Source organism: Misgurnus anguillicaudatus, chromosome 7, assembly GCF_027580225.2.
Source record: "Misgurnus anguillicaudatus chromosome 7, ASM2758022v2, whole genome shotgun sequence".
NCBI lineage: Eukaryota > Metazoa > Chordata > Actinopteri > Cypriniformes > Cobitidae > Misgurnus > Misgurnus anguillicaudatus.
The window spans coordinates 39272501-39292602 of record NC_073343.2 but is presented as its reverse complement, the minus strand read 5'-3'; the positions used below and the strand labels follow the sequence as shown (position 1 = coordinate 39292602).

At 39.1% G+C, this 20102-nt stretch overlaps 1 protein-coding gene across 9 annotated transcripts in view; it reads left to right on the top strand.

Annotated features, from left to right (window-relative positions):
* Positions 1-20102, top strand: part of ctbp2a (C-terminal binding protein 2a) — a 58021-nt gene that overhangs the window by 18950 nt on the left and 18969 nt on the right. The window contains exon 1 of one of the 9 annotated variants that reach the window (XM_055172122.2): positions 5225-7824. The exons of 6 other annotated variants lie outside the window; for them this stretch is intronic. In XM_055172122.2, the coding sequence (XP_055028097.2) occupies positions 5562-7824 (2263 nt within the window). In that variant the 5' untranslated portion in view covers positions 5225-5561. Of the gene's footprint in view, positions 1-5224; positions 7825-19929 lie in introns of those variants that run through there. 2 more of the 9 variants (XM_055172123.2, XM_055172119.2) reach the window with 2 other exon arrangements.

Here is a 20102-nt window from a genome sequence, read left to right as displayed (position 1 = left end):
ATATGTCCCTTTAAAGTTGTCTTGTGTGCTTATATTAGCTTATAAAGACATACTGAATATGCATAATTGGATCATAGGTGCATTTCACTTACTTAAAGGTGCAGTGTGTAAACTCTAGCGCCATCTAGTGGTGAGGTTTTGAATTGCAACCAACGGCTCAGTCCACTGCTCACCCCTCAATTTTGAAACGCATAGAGAAGCTACAGTAGTCGCCACCAGAAAAAACATGTCATCGTTGAAAATAACTTAATAAAATAAAGTCCATTAAGGGTTTTTGTAGAAACATGGCGGAACAAAATGGCGACTTCCACGTAAGGGGACCCTTGGTGTATGTAGATATGGAGATAAAAACATCTCATTCTAATGTTATAAAAACATAATGGTTCATTAAGAAAGGTCTTTATACACCCCTGATAATATAGTTTTGTATATTATTTTGCATTTCTGTCAAGAGATCCTTTTAAAAATTACACACTGCACCTTTAAACGTATATTTTTATAAAATGAATATAACCTTAAATTTCGATTTTTTTTTTACTGCAGTAAATTGACACAAAGACATCTGTAGAGGTCAGTTACCTTCAACAAATATAATGTTTGAGAGATTGCAATATGTTAGAAGATCAGTACGTTTTTGTTAAATATGCTTCTGGTTCTTTTTATGTGGTGTCTCGTGTCAGAGAAGCTCAACGGTGCATCCAGGTAGTGTAAGTGTTATGGTCATGCAATAACCAGTAGGTAGGTTTCAAAGGGACACTTCAAGTGTAACAGATCAGGTCTCAGAAACTTGAGTCGTATTTGTATATCCCTATAGATCCTGCACAAAGACTCCAGTCATCACATCTGTAGCCACTGGCTTGTTAAATGCTCAGTCCATTTGCCCAGAATTAGAAAAGCCGAGCTCTGATTTTTCAGATATTATGGTTTGCAATCGAATACATGTTTAATTTACAAGCATTGGGACAAGAAAGGCAAAATTGCTCTGTTTGCTGTGGAGTCAAGAAATGTTTAAACATTGAAAGGTGAATGTGAGACAAAAGAACACAATGTCACATTTAATTTTTCTGTTTTAACATACACAGAATAGCAACTTAACACAACAACACTTACAGGGTTCCCAAGGGTCCTTGAAATCTTTTTTGCATAGTTGTGTTTGACACATGAAAACGTCTCAGGTTATGTATGTAGCTGTTGTTCCCTGAGAAGGGAACGAGATGCTGCGTCTCCTTTGTCATACTTCCTGCGTCCCTGTAACGTCATCTTTGGCAATATTTCAGATAGCGATATACGTCCTGGCTCTCGTGTCACCCTGTCTTTGTCGTTAAGCCTCATCATTGGTTAAATTTGATATACACATTCAGACGCACTTACAACTAGAGGCGTCCCCATAGTGTCACCGCAGTGACGCAGCGCGAGTTCCCTCGAAAGGGAACTGTAACAATGTATCTTAAAGGTAACACAATGTAACCTTGCTCTAACTTGAAATGTGTCCCCACATTTAGTCCTTGAATTTGAGGGTATTGGACCTGGAAAGTCCTTGAAGGTCCTTGAATTTGAAGTTAACTAAGGGGTGGGAACCCTGATATTAAGACCATATTAAGTGTTAAGTGATGATGAGCTGTGTCCTGGTGCTTTAAAGAAAGAGATAGTTCCCCAAAAATTAAGTTCTGTCATCATTTACTCACCTTCAATTCATTTCAAACCCATATAATATTCCTTGTTCTGCTCAGCACAAAAGTTTGTGGCCAGGCAGATCTGGGGCACCATTGACTTCCATGGTGTAGGATAAAAGAATGACATTGAGGTCAATGGTGCCCCAGATTTTGTTTGGTTCATTTAAACATTCTTCAAGTTATATTTATTTGTGTTGAGCAGAACTTGAGGAACAACTTGAGGATGTGTAAATGATGACACACAATTTTTGTGTGAACTATTCCTTTAATTGTTACCCATGAAAAGCCGAAAATGTGTAGTATCAGTTTGATCCATCGCTTCTTCAGTCTGAGTCTTGCATTTATGTCAACCTATATAAGTCAGGATTAAAGGTTGCTGTTATTTGTTGGTAAAGCATGTATGTGTTGAAACAATCAAATGTTAAAGGGGACATGTCACAATATTTTTATAAGATGTCAAATAAATCTTTGGTGTCCCCAGAGTACACATGTGAAGTTTTAGCTCAAAATACCATTATAGATAATTTATTATAAAATGTTAAAGCGGCCACTTTGTAGGTGTGTGCAAAAATGTGCCATTTATGGTTGTGTTCTTTAAAATGCAAATGAGGGGATGATATGCAAACACTGATCGCAATGATGGTGGTTTGTTGCAATTCAAACTCAATTGTGCTGTTAATTATTTCTTTCTCTCTTTCTCTCTGCACTAAATGGCAGTGCTGTGATTGGATAGTGCAGATTAAGGGGCGGTATTATTATAATAAGATCTCCTGATAACATCACAAGGGGAGCCAAATTTCAATGACCTAATTTTTCACCTGCTTGCAGAGAATGGTTTACCAAAACTAAGTTACTGAGTTGATCTTTTTCACATTTTCTAGGTTGATAGAAGCACTGTGAACCCAATTATAGCACATCATGGAAAAAGTCCGATTTTTATGCCATGGCCCCTTTAATAAAATGTAACATTCAGGGCTTTTTGCCTCAAAAGTATTCTTGTCTCCACAGCAAATAGAGCAATTTTGTCTTTACTGTCCGAATACTTATGAAGCTCATGGAAATGAGCAATCATACAAGCTTATGATGGAACATGGTAGCCGGTCAGCCAACAAGATTATTGTCAGTTTGGATCAGCTACAGACCATCTATCATCAGAAGATTATTATACTTTGTTCCAATGGAGACAAATGAAGAATGTTTTACCAAATAGTCAACCATTCTATTGTCACGTTTCATTTGCAAGCTTGAAACATGATCGCTGTGAGCAAGAGAGAGAAAGTACATGAAATAATGTTTTATTCCAACATCTTCTGTTTTTAATTACTTCATATCCTTCTTATGAATTTGTTTCCCCTTCAAGACCTCTTGTATTAGTAGCCATGTAGAAAATTGCTTACACATGTACACCCAGATATGCAGAGAGGGTTGTCGAAGCCAAACGTTTCATATTGGATTAGTCGCTGTCTTTCGGGCACGGAGGATTTGTAAAAATTCTTTTTTCTTTTGTCTCTCTCTTTGTTTATTTTGTTCCCAATAGTATAACCTATAAAAATGGTTGCCATGACACTTCTTTCTTCACTTTAACATTATGATGCAACACTATACTAATGGATGGTTGTTTTGTAATTGTGTCTAAAGAAGAGCAACATAATCCTCATCGTGTGTGAGCGAGAAGGAAACGCTCTTCAAGAGAGATCTGATTTCATTTGGCTGGATCTGATCCAAAACCCAATGAGCTATTGAACCATCATAGACTTACTGTTAACATGAAGAATGTTACAAACATAATAATAACGTTGCCTTTTAAAATACCTCTTTTTTTACTTTTTAGAACACATTAAATGGTGGCACAGTGGCTCACAGCACTGTTAGCTCACAGCAAGAAGAAGGTCCCTGGCTTGTGCCTCGGCTAGGTCAGGTGACCTTTTTGTTGTGTAATTTGCATGTTCTCCCTGCATCAGCATTAGGTTTACTCCGGGTACTCCGGTTTCCTCCCGCAGGCCAAAAACATGCAGGTTAGCTAAATTGGAGATGCCAAATGTCCCCTCCTCCAACGTGTGTCGATCAACTTGTGTATGGATTAACCATTCTTATACATGGTGGATGGTTACACAACTCACTAGGTGTTAAATCGTATATGTTTGTCGTTAATTGCTACTTATATTTATGCTCAAACTGCACATATGAGCTTCATTAGTAAGCAACGAGGGAAGAACTTTGGCAGTGTTACCCTGGCAGATGACAAGGCAACCATACTGTGGCTCATTTGCAATCTTGACATGCTGACATGTACAGGCTTAGATAAGAACTGCTATCCTGAACGCCAGCATGAAAATGATGCCAGATCTGTATTACGGACATCGGGGTGTATTTCGTAAAAGTGAATGGAATAAATAAAACACTTGTAGGTGACTTTGAAACTGCACGGAGCTTTAGATGACATTGAAAAGCAGCGTGCATCAAATGACAATGGACAGTCGAAGAATGTTCTATTCATTTTATCGTCACAAGTCATTACTCTCTTTCTCGCTCTCTTAGTCTCTCGCTGGTGTTGTGGGGATCAGAACGGATTGGAGCATTTGACAAAACCTGGTTCAACTACAACATACTAAAATTCAACGAACGGTTAACATCAATATTGTTAAAGTGTTTTCAATGAGATAATTATTTACAAGCCTTACAAGATTGTTATATTGATATTCATTTGATGTCCCAGATTTCCCCTTTCACCCCCTGTGGAGGTTAATTGCTTATCTTAGTCATAAAGTCATGCTTTCTCAGCAAGGAAGAGCAGAACATGGTGGTTTCTTTAAATAAAACAATTGCATTGATGGATAGTTAAGAATTTACATCTTGAGATAAAAAGCTGCAGTATCCTTACAGTTAACATTGATTCTCTGTAATTCTTTTGTGGGTAGTTTAGTCCATAAACTTGCCGAAGCATATTGACCTTGTTGTTGTTGTACTGCAGAGGGTGTTTAGATAGAGGCAGTAGTTCATATAGTTGTGCTTGCATCGGATCAGGTCATAATGCCTTAGATGAGCGTTGATAGTGGATCTCTGCAGGTCAGGCATTGCTGGCCCGTCGTGGGATTATTGTTCAATCAGGATTGGACATTCTCTGACAGTACTGCACGGGATCTGTATTAGTTTCACTTGCCTGGCTCACTGACCCACTTCTTGAGGTCCCACAAAGACATCCTGTTCAATGCCATCTGGCCTGAGTTGAAAGAAGCAGGGACAGTCTCAACCAAAAGCATCAGGTAAGAGTGTCAATAGCAGAATGCTTTCCTGTCAATGGGATTTCATTGCTTTTTTATAATCAACACAGATATAGTTTGCGTGACGTCACATTTGCGGGGCAGTGGATTTAAGATGGCTTTATCTGCTCCGTAATCCCTTATAGCAATCTGAGCGGGTAAAATGTTCAGGGTTGGATCAGATCGGCTTCTCTGGATTATCTCCCCCACATCAGCCCTCCCCTTGTTAAAATGTTTCTTCCTGTCTGTTTTTCTCTATTTTCTTTCCCCCGTCGGTTCACGGTTGTCGCTTTGCATTGCCACAATGGAGTAGTCAGGCAGGCTTCACCTACCAGTGTTATTTGTGAGAGCTCTTGGTGTCCTCTTTCCTTCCTCTATCACCACTGGCAGTATTCCCCAGATTAATTATTCACAGATCGTCAAGCAGGAGGAGCCATTTGATAGCCAGACTTTGCTACTGTGAAAGAGACCGGGAGGAAAAAATTACAACTGGATCTCAGGTGAAAACTTATATCTTCTGTTTTGTCTTTTTTCACCCTCCTACCTCTCAACACTTGACATCAACCTGCAACTAGAAACCTAAAGGGACCCTCTTTCTTCCCCTCTGAATAAGGTGTATCTGTTCCTCATGTTGATCTCCAGTAAGCAGTTACCGATCGGACGCTCCCAGAGCTGGGACACGCTGGGTGGGAATGAGAGTCATTGGGAACGAAGTGACAGTGTTTATGAGCAGCAGGCTCGGATGGCTGGTCGACGAAACTCGTTGAGCTATGGAGGAGACGCAGGAGGGGGATGGTACGAGCCACCGCCTGGAGTTCGTCCCCCTGACCTGGATTTGAAACGGGAGCAAGAAGCTTACCAGGAATCTCTTTATAACCAGGGTTATTTGGATTGCCAGAACTCCCGTAACATAAGAAAGAGCTCTGTTCCTGAATTAAACAGCAATTATGACCGACCACCAGCTCATCGTGGTTCCTTGCAACCCCATGACTACTATCAACAAGACCCAGGCATACCACCCAGACCAACAGAAGGTTTCTTTCATGGGGATCAGTCTCATCCTCTTAATAGGTCAGGATTACATTATGGAATGATGGCAGGTCCTCGACAATTGTGGGAGCACAGTTCAGGCGGTAGGCCTGCTTCTGCTGCCCCAACTCCTGGCTTGCCTCCCCCTCCACCAACTGCTCATGAAATGGGTCGTATTTACAGAGACTCATCCCTGCCTGGGGCCCCGCCTCTTACTCCTGTATCCAAAATGATGCCGGATGGGCAGCGCATTCCAAGCAGAGCACCATCTCCAGCTCGTTATGTAATGGAGGCCAATTCTCCTCGTTATGGTGCTGAGCCACCTGCCTCTCTTACAAGCCATCCGAACTACAGTGATGTTAATGGAAGATCAGCTGATCCTCACCAGCCTACAGCCACCTGCCTGGTGGTTGATCCAGCTGCTCAGGCAATGGATGGAACTGCTCGAGGTATGCTCACTCATCCGGAAAACCCTTCAACATACAATATACAGCAGCAACAGCAAGCCCAACAGCAGGCTCAACAGCAAGCGCAACAACAAGCACAGCAACAAATACAACAACACATACAGCAACAGCAAATGCAGCAAGTTCAGGCATTGCAACTAATGCCGCAAGTTCAGCCAGTTCAACAAATGCCGCAGGTTCAGCAAGTGCAACAAATGCAACAGGTTCAGCCAGTGAAGCATATACAGCAAGTTCAACAAATACCACAGCTTCAGCCAGTGCAGCAAGTTCCACATATGCAAACCATGGCACCCCAAAATCCTGTATACACTCCAGCTCCCCCTACAACCCCACTAACCACTCCAGGTGTAGCTGCTATTCCTGTTCAAAATCCTCCCCAATTTCCTGCTCAGCCTCCTGCACCTGCTGCTCCTCCCCTTGCCCCTCAAACCCCAGTAGTTCCAGTGGATCCCAAAAAGCATGCAGACCCTGAGTTTCTGGCGTTGCTACAAAAAGAAGGCCTTTCAGAAAGCACCGTCATTTCTCTTCTGCAGCAAGGTTTTGACTCCATTGCAATGTTGGCTGTTATGGAAGAAAATGATGTGCGCTCAGTGGCCCCCAACTTGGGACAAGCTCGGGTCCTATCTCGCGTCGTGCTCAGTTGCAAAAGACCATCTGAAGTACCTCCTGCTACACCTCAACATCCCACGGTTCCAGTTCGAGGCAGATCTAACAGCTTTAGCCATCGCAGCGACACTTACGTGCACCAACCGCCACCCATGACTCCAGGTATGGACTCCCATTACATGCAGCCACCTGGTACCCCCATGCAAACTATTCCGTCAAGAATGGGGGAAAGCTATGGCCGCAGACCCAGTAGTGCTCCCTCCCAACAACTTCTTGAGAGCAGTGGGTATCCTGGAGCTAGGTCTGCAGGAACATACAGTGGCGCCATTCAGTCTCGCCCTTTGTCCCCCTACATTCCACACGCTAGCTTACCCCTGCCACCCATGGCTGCAGTCTCTCAACGAGGAGCTGTTCCGTCACATCTGCCAGGGATACCACCACAACTGCCAGTTCCCCAACCAATGACCTGCCAGTTCCCCAACCAACTGTCTGCAGTTCCCCAACCAATGACCATTCCTGCTATGGCACCCCAGCAAGCTCCTAAAGCATACACCACCAACTACACCGTCCCCATGGAGTTGATGAAGAGGGATCGTAGTTTGGCACCCATGCACAGTCCTCACATGAGCCCACAGGTAATGCGGAAGGCCGGGGTTGTAGCCTCAGACGGTGCCATGGTATCTGTGGGGGGGGCCGTACCAGGCACAAATGTGAGCCTGGCTAATCAGAAGCTCAGTCGACGCACTGGACCTCCGGTCATTGTCTCCACTATGGCATCTCCAGACACAAGTAATGTCATGCCTTCTTGCTATTCCTTGCCTTTCCCCTCCTCCACCACCCCTCAAAGTGTTCGTTTCGGAGTGGGCGTGTGTGCAAATTAGACAAGTGTAATCCAAGCCATCTCTAATGAACAAACAATGGTATTTTGTTGTTAAAATAATGATACATTGCATAGCCACTGGTGGTGGTGTTGTTATATTCCTGATATGTTCCTGAGCTGCCATCCCTTTAAAATGTGTGTTGTTAATCAATGCTCAACGCTTTGTTTTAAATATTATATGGGCCACATTGTGTATACTGAACATTTACTAGTTTTGCTAGTTACTGTTAGGTTTGTGTCTTTATCTTAGTGTGAAAAAACTGCCTCTTAGTGTTTTTGATTTTGAAGTTCAGCACATTTGATAGTATTGAGAATATTTGAGAATATTTCTTTTAAAGCAGTTAAATCTTGTTTTCTAAGAAATTGATCAACATTTAGTCTTGAAACAAAAATTTCGACTCATACTCTCAAACTCGTATGACTTTCTTTTGTGTGCTGAACACAAAGGGAGATAATTTAATCAATATCTGGTTAGGTGAATTGCAGTAAATTGTGACACACTTTAACGCTTAATAAAGCACTTAAGAGTGTCAGAGGAGAAGTCCCTTTGGCTCGCTGAGCATTTTAGTGAAAAGTAACCTGGTATTTAAGAAATTTGACAAATTTGAAAAAGCATGCTGACATTCTTGGATGCTTTATTTAGCTTTAAAATGATTCACATTTCACTGCCTTGTATTTAATTAAACCAACCAGATATTTTATATTAAATTATTTTCTTCTGTGTTCTGCACCAGAAAGAAAGTCATCCAATTTTGTTATTGAATGAACTAATCCTTGAATTTAACAGGGTAAACATTTTTCTTGGCCCACTGGCAAATAGTTTATCTTGGTTTAAATGTGATACACCTGTTAAATTCCTTAAAGACAAAACTTAATGTCTACGTTTGTGTTTTTTTTCATTCTGTCTTGTAAATGCGGTGGTCATATTTGTGCAGTATTAGTCATAGTCAACCCGAGGGTGTTGGTGACCATAAGATTGTGTTTTGTCTTGACTTTGAAAGCCGCATTACACAGCCTTTATATTTATGTAGGTTGCTAGCACAGCAGACGTATCTAAAAGGATTTGGAGTGGCATGTCTTATATTTGATTTGATTATGGTTTCTCTTTAAACCTCTGTCACTGTTAGTGTGCTTCAGCTGATCTGTTTGTCTGAGATATAGTCTGAGTGTAATGTAGCCTGTCAGTAAACGCTACAGCCGCTCTGATGCATGTTTGATGTGAGCTTTCACTTCAACACACAAGATCAAAATGATTGATTCAGCCAGCGCAGGGTGAGAGAGACAATAACTTTAACTGCCAAGCATGAACTTCAATAGACAGTTTAGAGAAAATGAAATGCATTGTAACACACTGTAAACTGCCTGTAGTATGGTATGTGGTTTGGTTAAAGGATCCCACAAATAGGATTTTGCATTTAAAGAAAGAAATAACTATAACTATTATTTCACAGCAGGGCTCCAGACTAACTTTTTTCACTAGGAGCACAACTGAAAATTTTAGGGGCACAACCAGAAAATTTAGGGGCCCACACCGTAAATCAACATGCTAACCAAATCTACTAATTTTCACTGTATTACTAATTAATACTTTAATAATAGATGCAGAAATTACAATGTGCTGTTTCAAATTCAGTGTCACATTTTATTCTGCACTTTTGAAGATGCAACAACAAGGTAAACTGACAGCACCATCGCTGTCATGACAGTACAAATAGTAAACAAAATACCATACATTCAGAATAAGAAGTAGGCCGTGTTAAATTTCAACATCACCGCGAGTGTGTGCTCGCGTCTCATGAGTGTGTGTGTGTTTGCGTGCGTGTGTGCTCTCGTCTCATTGATTATTTCATTGCTCATTTAATTGATCATTGACGTGCCTCTTCCACCTTTAATGTATAAAAAAATACGGAGGTTGGGGGAAGCAAATTTACTGGTCGCACATGTGCGACTGGATGTAAAATTCAGTCACAAAGTCTTTGCGACCAATTGGTCGCAGTCTGAAGCCCTGCACAGTACTGTGTTTTGTTTTGTTTTTTTTTGGGGGGGGGTGTTGACATTTTAATGACAATTTAAGCACCAACCCAATTTCTTATCGTATAACTAACAAATAAATACTACTAGTGTAACTGTTGTTCCCTAAGAAGGGAACGAGACGCTGTGTCTCCCTTGCCATACTTCCTCTGTCCCTGTTATGCCGTCTTTGGCAATATTTCAGATAGCGATATTCTTCCTGGCTCCCGCGTCCCCCTGTCTTTGTCGTTAAGCCTCACCATTGGTTGAATTTGATATACACATTCAGACGCACATACCCCTGGAGGCGTCCCCAAAGTGTCACCGGAGTGACGCAGCGTGAGTTCCCTCGAAAGGTAACCGTAACAATGTATCTTAAAAGGTAACACGATGTAACCTTGTAATGTATCCCCACATTTAGTCCTTGAATTTGAGGGTATTGGACCTGGAAAGTCCTTAAAAGGTTCTTGAATTTGAAGTTTACTAAGGTGTGGGAACCCTGCATTAGATACTGTCTCGTTTATACAGGTGGTGCAGCTCCCCCTTGTGTTTTTTAGAGAGATATGCAATCATTGTGGTGATCTGAAATCATTGCGATAAGGTCAAACAATCATGTTGAGATGATTATTTAATCATTTTGACAGCCTTACCTATAACCAAGACCAGGTAGTTTTGCCAACATTATACCATAACATATTGTACATTTTTGGAGAGGTGCACATATGGCTATAGCATAGGGCATACGTCTATGCAAAGGTGTCTGTGTATGTTGAACATTTTTGTGACTCTTTCCAGATACAATTTGTATGTATTTGAGCTACTATATTGTTTCTGTGTATTGAAATACATTGCGATTTTTACCTCAGGGCTTCCTCTCTATCTCTCAATTTTCTTTATCTATTTCCTTTCGTGTCTTGTTTCTTCATTTATTTTTGCCTCCTGTTATACCTCCTCTCACCTAAGTTGATTGGTTTAGCTGGCTTTCATTTCATATAATGCCCTAGACATCTCTGACTCCAGATGTTTCAGGTTTGGTTTGTGTCAGAGTAGATTGCTGAACATCTGCGTAGCCCCAGTGGTCCTCAGTAAAATGCGAACGTTTCTCTTATGCGCAACAAAGTCATTTGCATGTGGGTGAGGGTTGTTTGTTTTGCCGGTAATTTCGCCTGCTAATGGACAGGCTGTAGACGCCTGGCTCGCAGGATATTTCTTAATTGTGTGTTGCTAGGTGACCTGCTTTCGGTAGCAACGACTGATCAGATTTTTTCGTATCATATCTCTTTATTTATTTTGCACTCTTGCTTACAATCACAGCATAATAATGTTTTGGCGAATCTGTTGTTTTTTTACGATTTAGTTAGTACATCTAAAGTGGGCATGAATTTAAAAAGCTATATATGGTCATTCCAAAAAGCACTTCCTCCCCCAAACTAATCGCATGTACATATGGACATGTAGGTCTGACTGTGATAAAAGTCTTTCCAGTAAGAAGGATTACGTAGCCATGGCGATGGATGTCACGGTCAGACCACATGAAAGCGCATCAGGTCAGGTGCTTCCGTATGGTTGTTTGTTTTACTGTATTGATTTATTATTTAGTATAAATGTTGATGTTTTATAAGAAAAAAGAGAGCTCTTGAGAGATCAGAAACCTTATACTGAAGTGACTGAACTTTACTTGGGTGGTTCTCACGAAACCATTGAAACACCACGGCACTAATGATTTTAGCTTTAAAATGTGTAATATAGTAACATTAAAAAGCATCAGAATTAACACAATACTGTGTTCTACCTTGCACAATGTGTGATAAATTTTATCTCATTTTCTGCTGAAATTCTCATTACCGCAATGTGTCCGGCTGTGTTTGAACATGCGTTATGTTGTAATTTAATCAAATTAACACAAAAATATTAAGGAAAAAATTAAATAGATGTTTTGCTAGACTACTTTAGATGACAGAAAATTATTTACTGAATATTCATGTATAATAATAATGAAGAAAAATTAGGAAAATGATGTGTCCATGCCTGATGTTCTCATCCTCCGCAACACTTTTTGAGAACAGTTTAAGCACACATACAGAATTTTAATAAAGTTTGATTTTGAGTGACCAAGCACATGGACCAGTTACCTCAAGATGGCTACCAGGTAAGATCATTTTTTTACAGTTAATTTGAAATATTGTCTTGTCAGAATGCTGACACGACATTTTGATTATCATTACCGCAACAGATGCTTATTAAATGTTAATTTAATTAATAGAAGCATAATACTTTGATTTTAAATGCATGTGCAGAATCTCCAAATTATGTTCTTTCAGGTTTGTCATGTCATTTTGAAAATATGTCAGTGTTGATTTTTTTCTGACTGTTGCGGTAATGAGATTTGTTAGGACTAATTTTTTTAATTATGTTACAAAAAGTGTTAAATGATAAGTAAAAGTTTTTAAATTAATGTTCACATTTACTCCAGACTTTGTTTTTCAATGTCTGGTGGGAAAAAAGTAAATTTAAGCAATTTTTACATTTTCATGCTTGACATTTTTAAAACCAAGTTTTCGTGAGAATCACCCACTTAGATTTAGGCCATGTTACTATTCTCACAAGTGACTGTCATGCTTTAAAGCAACTAACTATTGAAATATTTAGGGATGCACCGAATCCAGATTTTTTACGTTCGGCCGAATCCCGAATCCACCATTTAAGATTCGGCCGAAACCGAATACCGAATCCTACTTGCATCCTTATTCCATTAACACAGTAAAGCACATTAATGAAGTAAACAACGTCCACAGCAGTGTATTTTTCATTTTATGCGCAAGCCTAGGGTTCGGTTCGGTGGAAAAAAAATCTAGGATTCGGCCGAAACCGAACCCCGTCAAAAAGCCCAGTATTCGGCCGAATCCGAACCCGAATCCTGGATTCGGTGCATCCCTAGAAATATTTAATTTGCATTTTTTTTAAAACAGCAGTGCTTTCAAGGTTTGTGTTAAAGGTGCAGTGTGTAATTTTTAGAAGGATCTCTTGACAGAAATGCTAAATAATAAACAAAACTATATTATCAGTGGTGTATAAAGACCTTTTATGATGAACCATTATGTGTTTATTTCCTTAGAATGAGACATTTTTATCTACATACAAAGAGGGTCCCCTTACATGGAAATCGCCATTTTGTGCCGCCATTTTTCTACAGAAGCCCTTAACGGACAATTTTTTTTACTAAATTGTCTTAGACGATGACATGTTTGTCCGCTGGCAGCTTCTCTATGTGTTTCTAAAGCAAGGGTGAGCAGTGGACTAAGCAGTTGGTTGCAATTCGCAACCTCACCACTAGATGCCGCTAAAATTTACACACTGCACCTTTAAGGTTTATATAGTTTCTGGTTTTGCTTTTTTGTTTTCAGATGAGCATAAAGGCAAGACCAGTCGAAATTCATTATCCAAAAATATGTAAAAGTGAAGACCAATCAGAATTATGTATGCAAACATCATCATTACATTTTGATTGGCCAACAATTCACAGGTTTATTCTTTTCAAAATGTATTTGCACAGAAATTATAAGAGTATGTAATACAATAAGGTTGTATTTGTTAAGATTAGTAAATGCATTTATAACTAACTATGAGCAATGGTTATTAATCTTTGGTAATGTTACTTAATTTCAATCCAATGGTTAATAACAGTTCAAGTTGCATTACCTAATGTTAACTAACACCTTAATAAATGCTGTGCAAGTATTGTTCATTGTTTGTTCATGTTAGCAAATGCAATAACTTTATTTAACGCATACAACTTGGTTTATTTAGCACTTCTTTACATATGATGGTCAATCTCTCAAGTAAAAATGGTGGGTAATGAATACACAAGTAAGAGGAAACAGAGAAAAGTGGATTCTCAAAGCCAGGAGTTTAGTTTTACTCTCGGTTGGTTTGTCCAGCTCAGCATATTCATTAACTGAGGTTTTACAAATGAAACAGGATGAAGAAAAGAGACAGAATGGAAAGAAAGAGATTAGAGAGGAAAAATCCCTTCAGCCATCTGTGTTGGGCCGGACCCAGCGGGAACGGATGGGGGGTTTGGGGTTGACTCTCTGTCAGAACATAATCCTGCAGATATGAATGAATGCATGTACTGTAATCTGCAGTATAGGACTCTCGACTTTCCTGGCCCATCTCTGATGTACAACCATGCCACGTAGCGTATAATAATAATAATAATAATAATAATGAGAATTGGGCTTGTTATTGGTTCGTTTGATAGTATAAAAAATCAATTTGCCCCGCTTCGCATGTGTGCCAGATCCATGTAAACAACCAGCGTGTGATATTTCTTTCAACTTCATGAATTTTTAAATCGCTTATGTTGTAGCTTAGCTTATAAGTAAGTCGCTTTGGATAACAGGAATACGTTAACATGTTGATGTATGTCACATAACACAGCATGCTCCGTGTGCAAACTATGTAAGACAAGTGTTTATCAAGAGATGCTATAAACCTTTATGGTGCATGAGATGCTTGTCTTTGTGCACAATGAGAGACAACTCAAAGCATCAGCTGCTGCAGAAGGAATTTCCCGTCTATGGTTTTTTTCTGCGTGCCAATGAAAGAGAGACCGAACAAGTCCCGGTGAATTATTCATCGTGTGAAAATGAAAAGGTCACAAAGATTGAGTTTCATTTGTAGATGGAGAGGTGGATCTCTGAATGCAGATAAAGCGACCAGATAGCGGTGTTTGAAAACCAGAACCTGTTTAATACTTGAATTCAATTGAAGAAAAATCTCCAATGCTTTGTATGCCGTATGAATTTTTCTATGAGCAAGGACAGACGGCTGTGTGTGGTTAAATTTGAACCGTGTGAACAACAAGCTGTGATGTTAATGTGCTGCACGCTGACATGCACAAATATCTGCTCAGAGCTTGTTAACAGAAAAAGTAAAGATATTCAGAGGCAGAGCAAGTTCAATGTTATTGTGCACCTATGAATCATTTACGAAAAGACCAGACGTGCGTTTAATTTTGTGTTGACATTGAACACATCATTAAAGATAACCAGATCAGAAATGCATTTTTGTTATAATTGTACTTTAAGCATTGCACAGCTGTGTGTGTGTGTTTTTTTTATTTCGTTTGTTTGTTTTTCATTGGTGTAAGGGTGTTTGTGCAGGAGCGTGTGTGTTATTGCTGTAACTTCATCCCTAATGTTATACACTGTCACCTCATAAAGAGCCTCGTCTTTAGTGTAACAAAACACAGCTGTGTGTGTGTGTGTGTGTGTGTGTGTGTGTGTGTGTGTGTGTGTGTGTGTGTGTGTGTGTGTGTGTGTGTGTGTGTGTGTGTGTGTTGTAAAGCCCTCATTCCCTGGTTCACTCTCACTCTGAAAAGCCAGATGGCTCCTGTCATATGGAGAACTAACAGAAGGAGAGAGCGAGCGAGCGAGAGAGAGAGAGCTGCGTTACCATTACCCTTTAAATTGCGCAAATTAAAATAGCTCATTGAAAATTTGGAAACGCAAACATTTCGAATAACTCCCATATATCGCAAAAAAGTTTTTACACTCTGGTGAGGTTTTTTTTAGGTAGTTCGAACAAAGGAATATGTCACAAAACTGCAATAGAAACAATTTTGTTCGCATTTACATTTTACGTTACTTTCGTAAAAGTCACATGATCATTCTTTAAAGGGGCCATGTCACAGGACTTTTTTAAGATGTCAATCAAATATTTGGTGTCCCCAGAGAACATATGTGAAGTTTTAGCTCAAAATACCATATAAATAATTTATTATAGCATGTTAAATTGCCACTTTGTAGGTGTGTTCAAAAATGTGCCGTCTTTGGCGTGTCCTTTAAAATGCACATGAGTGGATGAAGTGCAAACACTGATCACAATGATGGTGGTTTGTTGAAAGTAAAACTCAATTGTTCTGTGAATTATTTTCTCTTTGCACTAAATGGCAGTGCTGTGGTTGGATTAAGGGGTGGTAATATTATAATAAGAGCTCCTTATGACATCATAAGGAGAGCCAAATTTCAACAACCTATTTTTTCATGTGCTTGTAGAGAATGATTTACCAAAACTAAGTTACTGGGTTGATCTTTTTCAAATTTTCTAGGTTGACAGCAGCACTAAAACATGGAAAAAGTCAGATTTTCATGCCATGGTCCCTTTAAATATGGTGTGGTATGTTTGATTGGAGGACAAGACAGAAGAGGTGTGTTCAGCTTCATGTGGCATCACAAGAATCGACAAGCGATTCGAGTCAATTCTTGCAGTATTTTGATGTTGTACGTTCGTCGATCTGCAAGGCGTGTATGAAGTCGGACACACCCGTTGCCATGTTTTTTGGAATAACCACGATAAAACTAAAATTTCACTTCAGTCGCATAACCTCGGTTAATGGAAACGCTTTAATTTCGCAAAAGTTTTTTGTCGACATTTAGAAAATAACTTTAAAGTAATGGAAACACAGGTTGTGTTTTGCGCAAATTGACATTGCGATTGAAAATGTGCCCAATGGAAACGCGTCAATTTCGCATAAAATCCAATATATGACAAAAAAAGGTTTTACGTTTCGCATGAGGTGATTTCGCAGGCATTTCAGAAAAGGTGTATTTCGTTAAACTGCAGTCGCATTTCCAGGTCATCTGTATGTATGTAAGTCACATAATTATTATTTGAAGATGATGCGTTATGTACTCAAACCTCCCAGAAGCACCTCATATGTGTCTGCTTCCAAGTATAAGACGATTTTTAATTCGGGAGTGGTCTGCTCCGTATGCTTTCTAGTCACTCTCGCTGTATTTTGATCTCATCCATTCGTCGGCCGTATGAAGTCGAACACACCCGTCGCCGTGGTTTTTGGAATTACCGTGAGTAATTGGTTAATGAAAACGCTTTAATTTCGCAATAGTTTTTTATCGACATTTAGAAAATAACTGTAAAGTAATGGAAAACGCGGGTTGTGTTTAGCGCAAATTGACATTGCGAATTGAAAATATGGCCAGTGGAAACAAGTCAATTTCGCAAAGTTTTTACGTTCGCATGAGGTGATTTTTAAAGGGGACATTTCACAAGACTTTTTTAAAGAAGAAAAATAAATTTTTGGTGTCCCCAGAGTACATATGTGAAGTTTTAGCTTAAAAAGGTAATGTATTATAGCATGTTAAAATTGACACTTTGTAGGTGTGAGCAAACATTTTTGGGTGTGTCCTTTAAAATGCAAATGAGCTAATAAAATGCAAACACTGATCACCATAATGGTGGTGTGTTGAGATTGAAACTCAATTGTGCTGTCAATATTTTTTCTCTCTCTTTCTCTCTTTGCACTAAATGGCAGTCTGTGGTTAGATAGTTGCAGATTAAGGGGCGTTATTATTATAATATCCCCTTCTGACATCACAAGGGGAGGCAAATTTCAATGACCTATATTCCACATGCTACACTAGTTACTGGGTTGATCTTTTTCACATTTTCTGGGTTGATAGAAGCCCAATTACAGCACTTAAACATGGAAAGTCAGATGTTCATGGTTTGTCCCTTTTTTAGACGGTTCAGAAAAGGTGTATTTCGCAAGAATATGGAAATATATCATTAGTTGAAAATGAATTGATATGTACTATTACCTCCAAGAAACACCCTATACATTGTCGACAGTCGGCATGATTCTGGGAATAACTTATTGGAGAGAAAAAACTATGTTGTGGACACACATAACCAGTTAGTGGAAATGCTGTCATTTCACAAAAGATTTGTATCGACATTAAGAAAATATTGCATAAGTTTGGCGCAAATCTGTAATGGAAATGCAGCTGGGTGATTCTCACGAAAACTTGGTTTTAAAAATGTCAAGCATGAAATTGTAAAAATTGCTTAAATTTACTTTTTTCCCACCAGACATTGAAAAACAAAGTCTGGAGTAAATGGGAACATTAATTAAAAAACTTTTACTTATCAATTAACACTTTTTGTAACATAATTTAAAAAATTAGTCCTAAAAAAATCTCATTACCGCAACAGTCAGAAAAAATCAACACTGACATATTTTCAAAATGACATGACAAACCTGAAAGAACATAATTTGGAGATTCTGCACATGCATTTAAAATCAAAGTATTATGCTTCTATTAATTAAATTAACATTTAATAAGCATCTGTTGCGGTAATGATAATCAAAATGTCGTGTAAGCATTCTGACAAGACAATATTTCAAATTAACTGTAAAAAAATTATCTTACCTGGTAGCCATCTTGAAGTAACTGGCCCATGTGCTTGGTCACTCAAAACCAAACTTTATTAAAATTCTGTATGTGTGCTTAAACTGTTCTCAAAAAGTGTTGCGGAGGATGAGAACATCAGGCATGGACACATCATTTTCCTAATTTTTCTTCATTATTATTATACATGAATATTCAGTAAATATTTTTTCTGTCATCTAAAGTAGTCTAGCAAAACATCCATTTATTTTTTTTATAATATTTTTGTGTTTATTTGATTAAATTACAACATAACGCATGTTCAAACACAGCCGGACACATTGCGGTAATGAGAATTTCAGCCGAAAATGAGAGAAAATTTCCAATTATAAATTCTTATGTTGAAATCACACATTGTGCAAGGTAGAACACAGTATTGTGTTAATTCTGATGCTTTTTAATGTTACTATATTACACATTTTAAAGCTAAAATCATTAGTGCCATGGTGTTTCAATGGTTTCGTGAGAATCACCCAGCTACACCTACTAGAGAGAGAGTGAGAGAGAGAGAGAGAGAGAGAGAGAGAGAGAGAGACTAATGGTTTGAAGGAAAAGTATTTCAGGAAATGACAAAGTGAGGAAGACCGCATCAGTGTATAACCGCGTGTTATTGAGTCATATGTTGTCTCTTATTTGGTCATTTGGACACACACACACACACACACACACACACACACACACACACACACACACACACACACACACACACACACACATACGATTTGATTAATCACACTGCAGATGTCATTTTCATCTTTGTAAAGTTATATTCACACTTGTTGCAATTTTCTCCCCACTGGCGTCCAACTATAATCGCAATTTTCGTTTCTTTCACCAAATGCATGGGTTTTTTCCCAAACATTTTCCAACCTCTCGCTGACCCTTAGCCCGAGACGCTGTACCTTTAAGACTTCTGTATGTAAATGGCCTCTTTTATGACCTGCCATCCTCTATGCTTGTGAAATGAGTAACAATGCTCTCGCCAGGCCGCTGAATAGGCATTCATATGTAAATGCGGTGGATCATAGTTGTGACGTTGATATCAATTTCTGATTTCTCATTTTTGCCGGCAGAAGAAACCTGGTATTGTTCATTTAACAGTGCGTCTACGCAGTACACTTAACATTTATTTCAACGGGACAATGAACGGCTCTGTTTCCACGACGTGCTGCTATCTCAAACTTCAATCTGATTCTGTCTGCGGTTAACCAGCTGCGAACACCACACATGTGGTTACAGTTCAACATCCTTAAATTCCTTTCTGTGTGTGTGTGTATTTGTGTGTGTTGAGTTTCGAAATGGGTAGCAAATCTAACTTATACTGGAAATCCGGTTAAGTGATTTGAAACGGGGAATTTCGGCTGCTGTGTTTGGTCTTGTGGTTAAGTAGCTTAAAATGATTCAGTCGGCAACATAAAAAACTATGTGAGATGAACATATCCTCAATGTGTGTGTGTCATTTAAATCATTTATAGTTTTTAAGCGTTAATGTTCCTTTTGTTTGCTTTCATTGTGCAGTGAGTATATATAATTGTTGGTATCTTTGCTTTCTTGTTTATTTGTTTACTGTTCATTTAGTAAATAATTGGTTTATCCTTTTGTGTTCATCCCTACTGTTTGTAAAAGCAAACACACACCCAGTGTTCACATTTAAATAAGCTTAATAAATCCAGCTGTTAAAAACAGAAGTGGAAGTAATTTTCGAGCATAAGGGGAGGGTGAATCAAAGAGAGATAGAAAGAGAAAGCGAGAAACGCAGGCGGAGAGATGAGAGTGAAAGGGAGAGGCTGGCAGTCTTTAAACACTGTGGTCTCCAAATCATAAATTTGAGAGCGAGGGAGTGCGGGCTGAAAAAAAGGATCGGATCGAAAAAAAAGAGCAACAGAAGGGGGTGTGATTGGGCGCGTGAGGAGAGGAAAGGCACA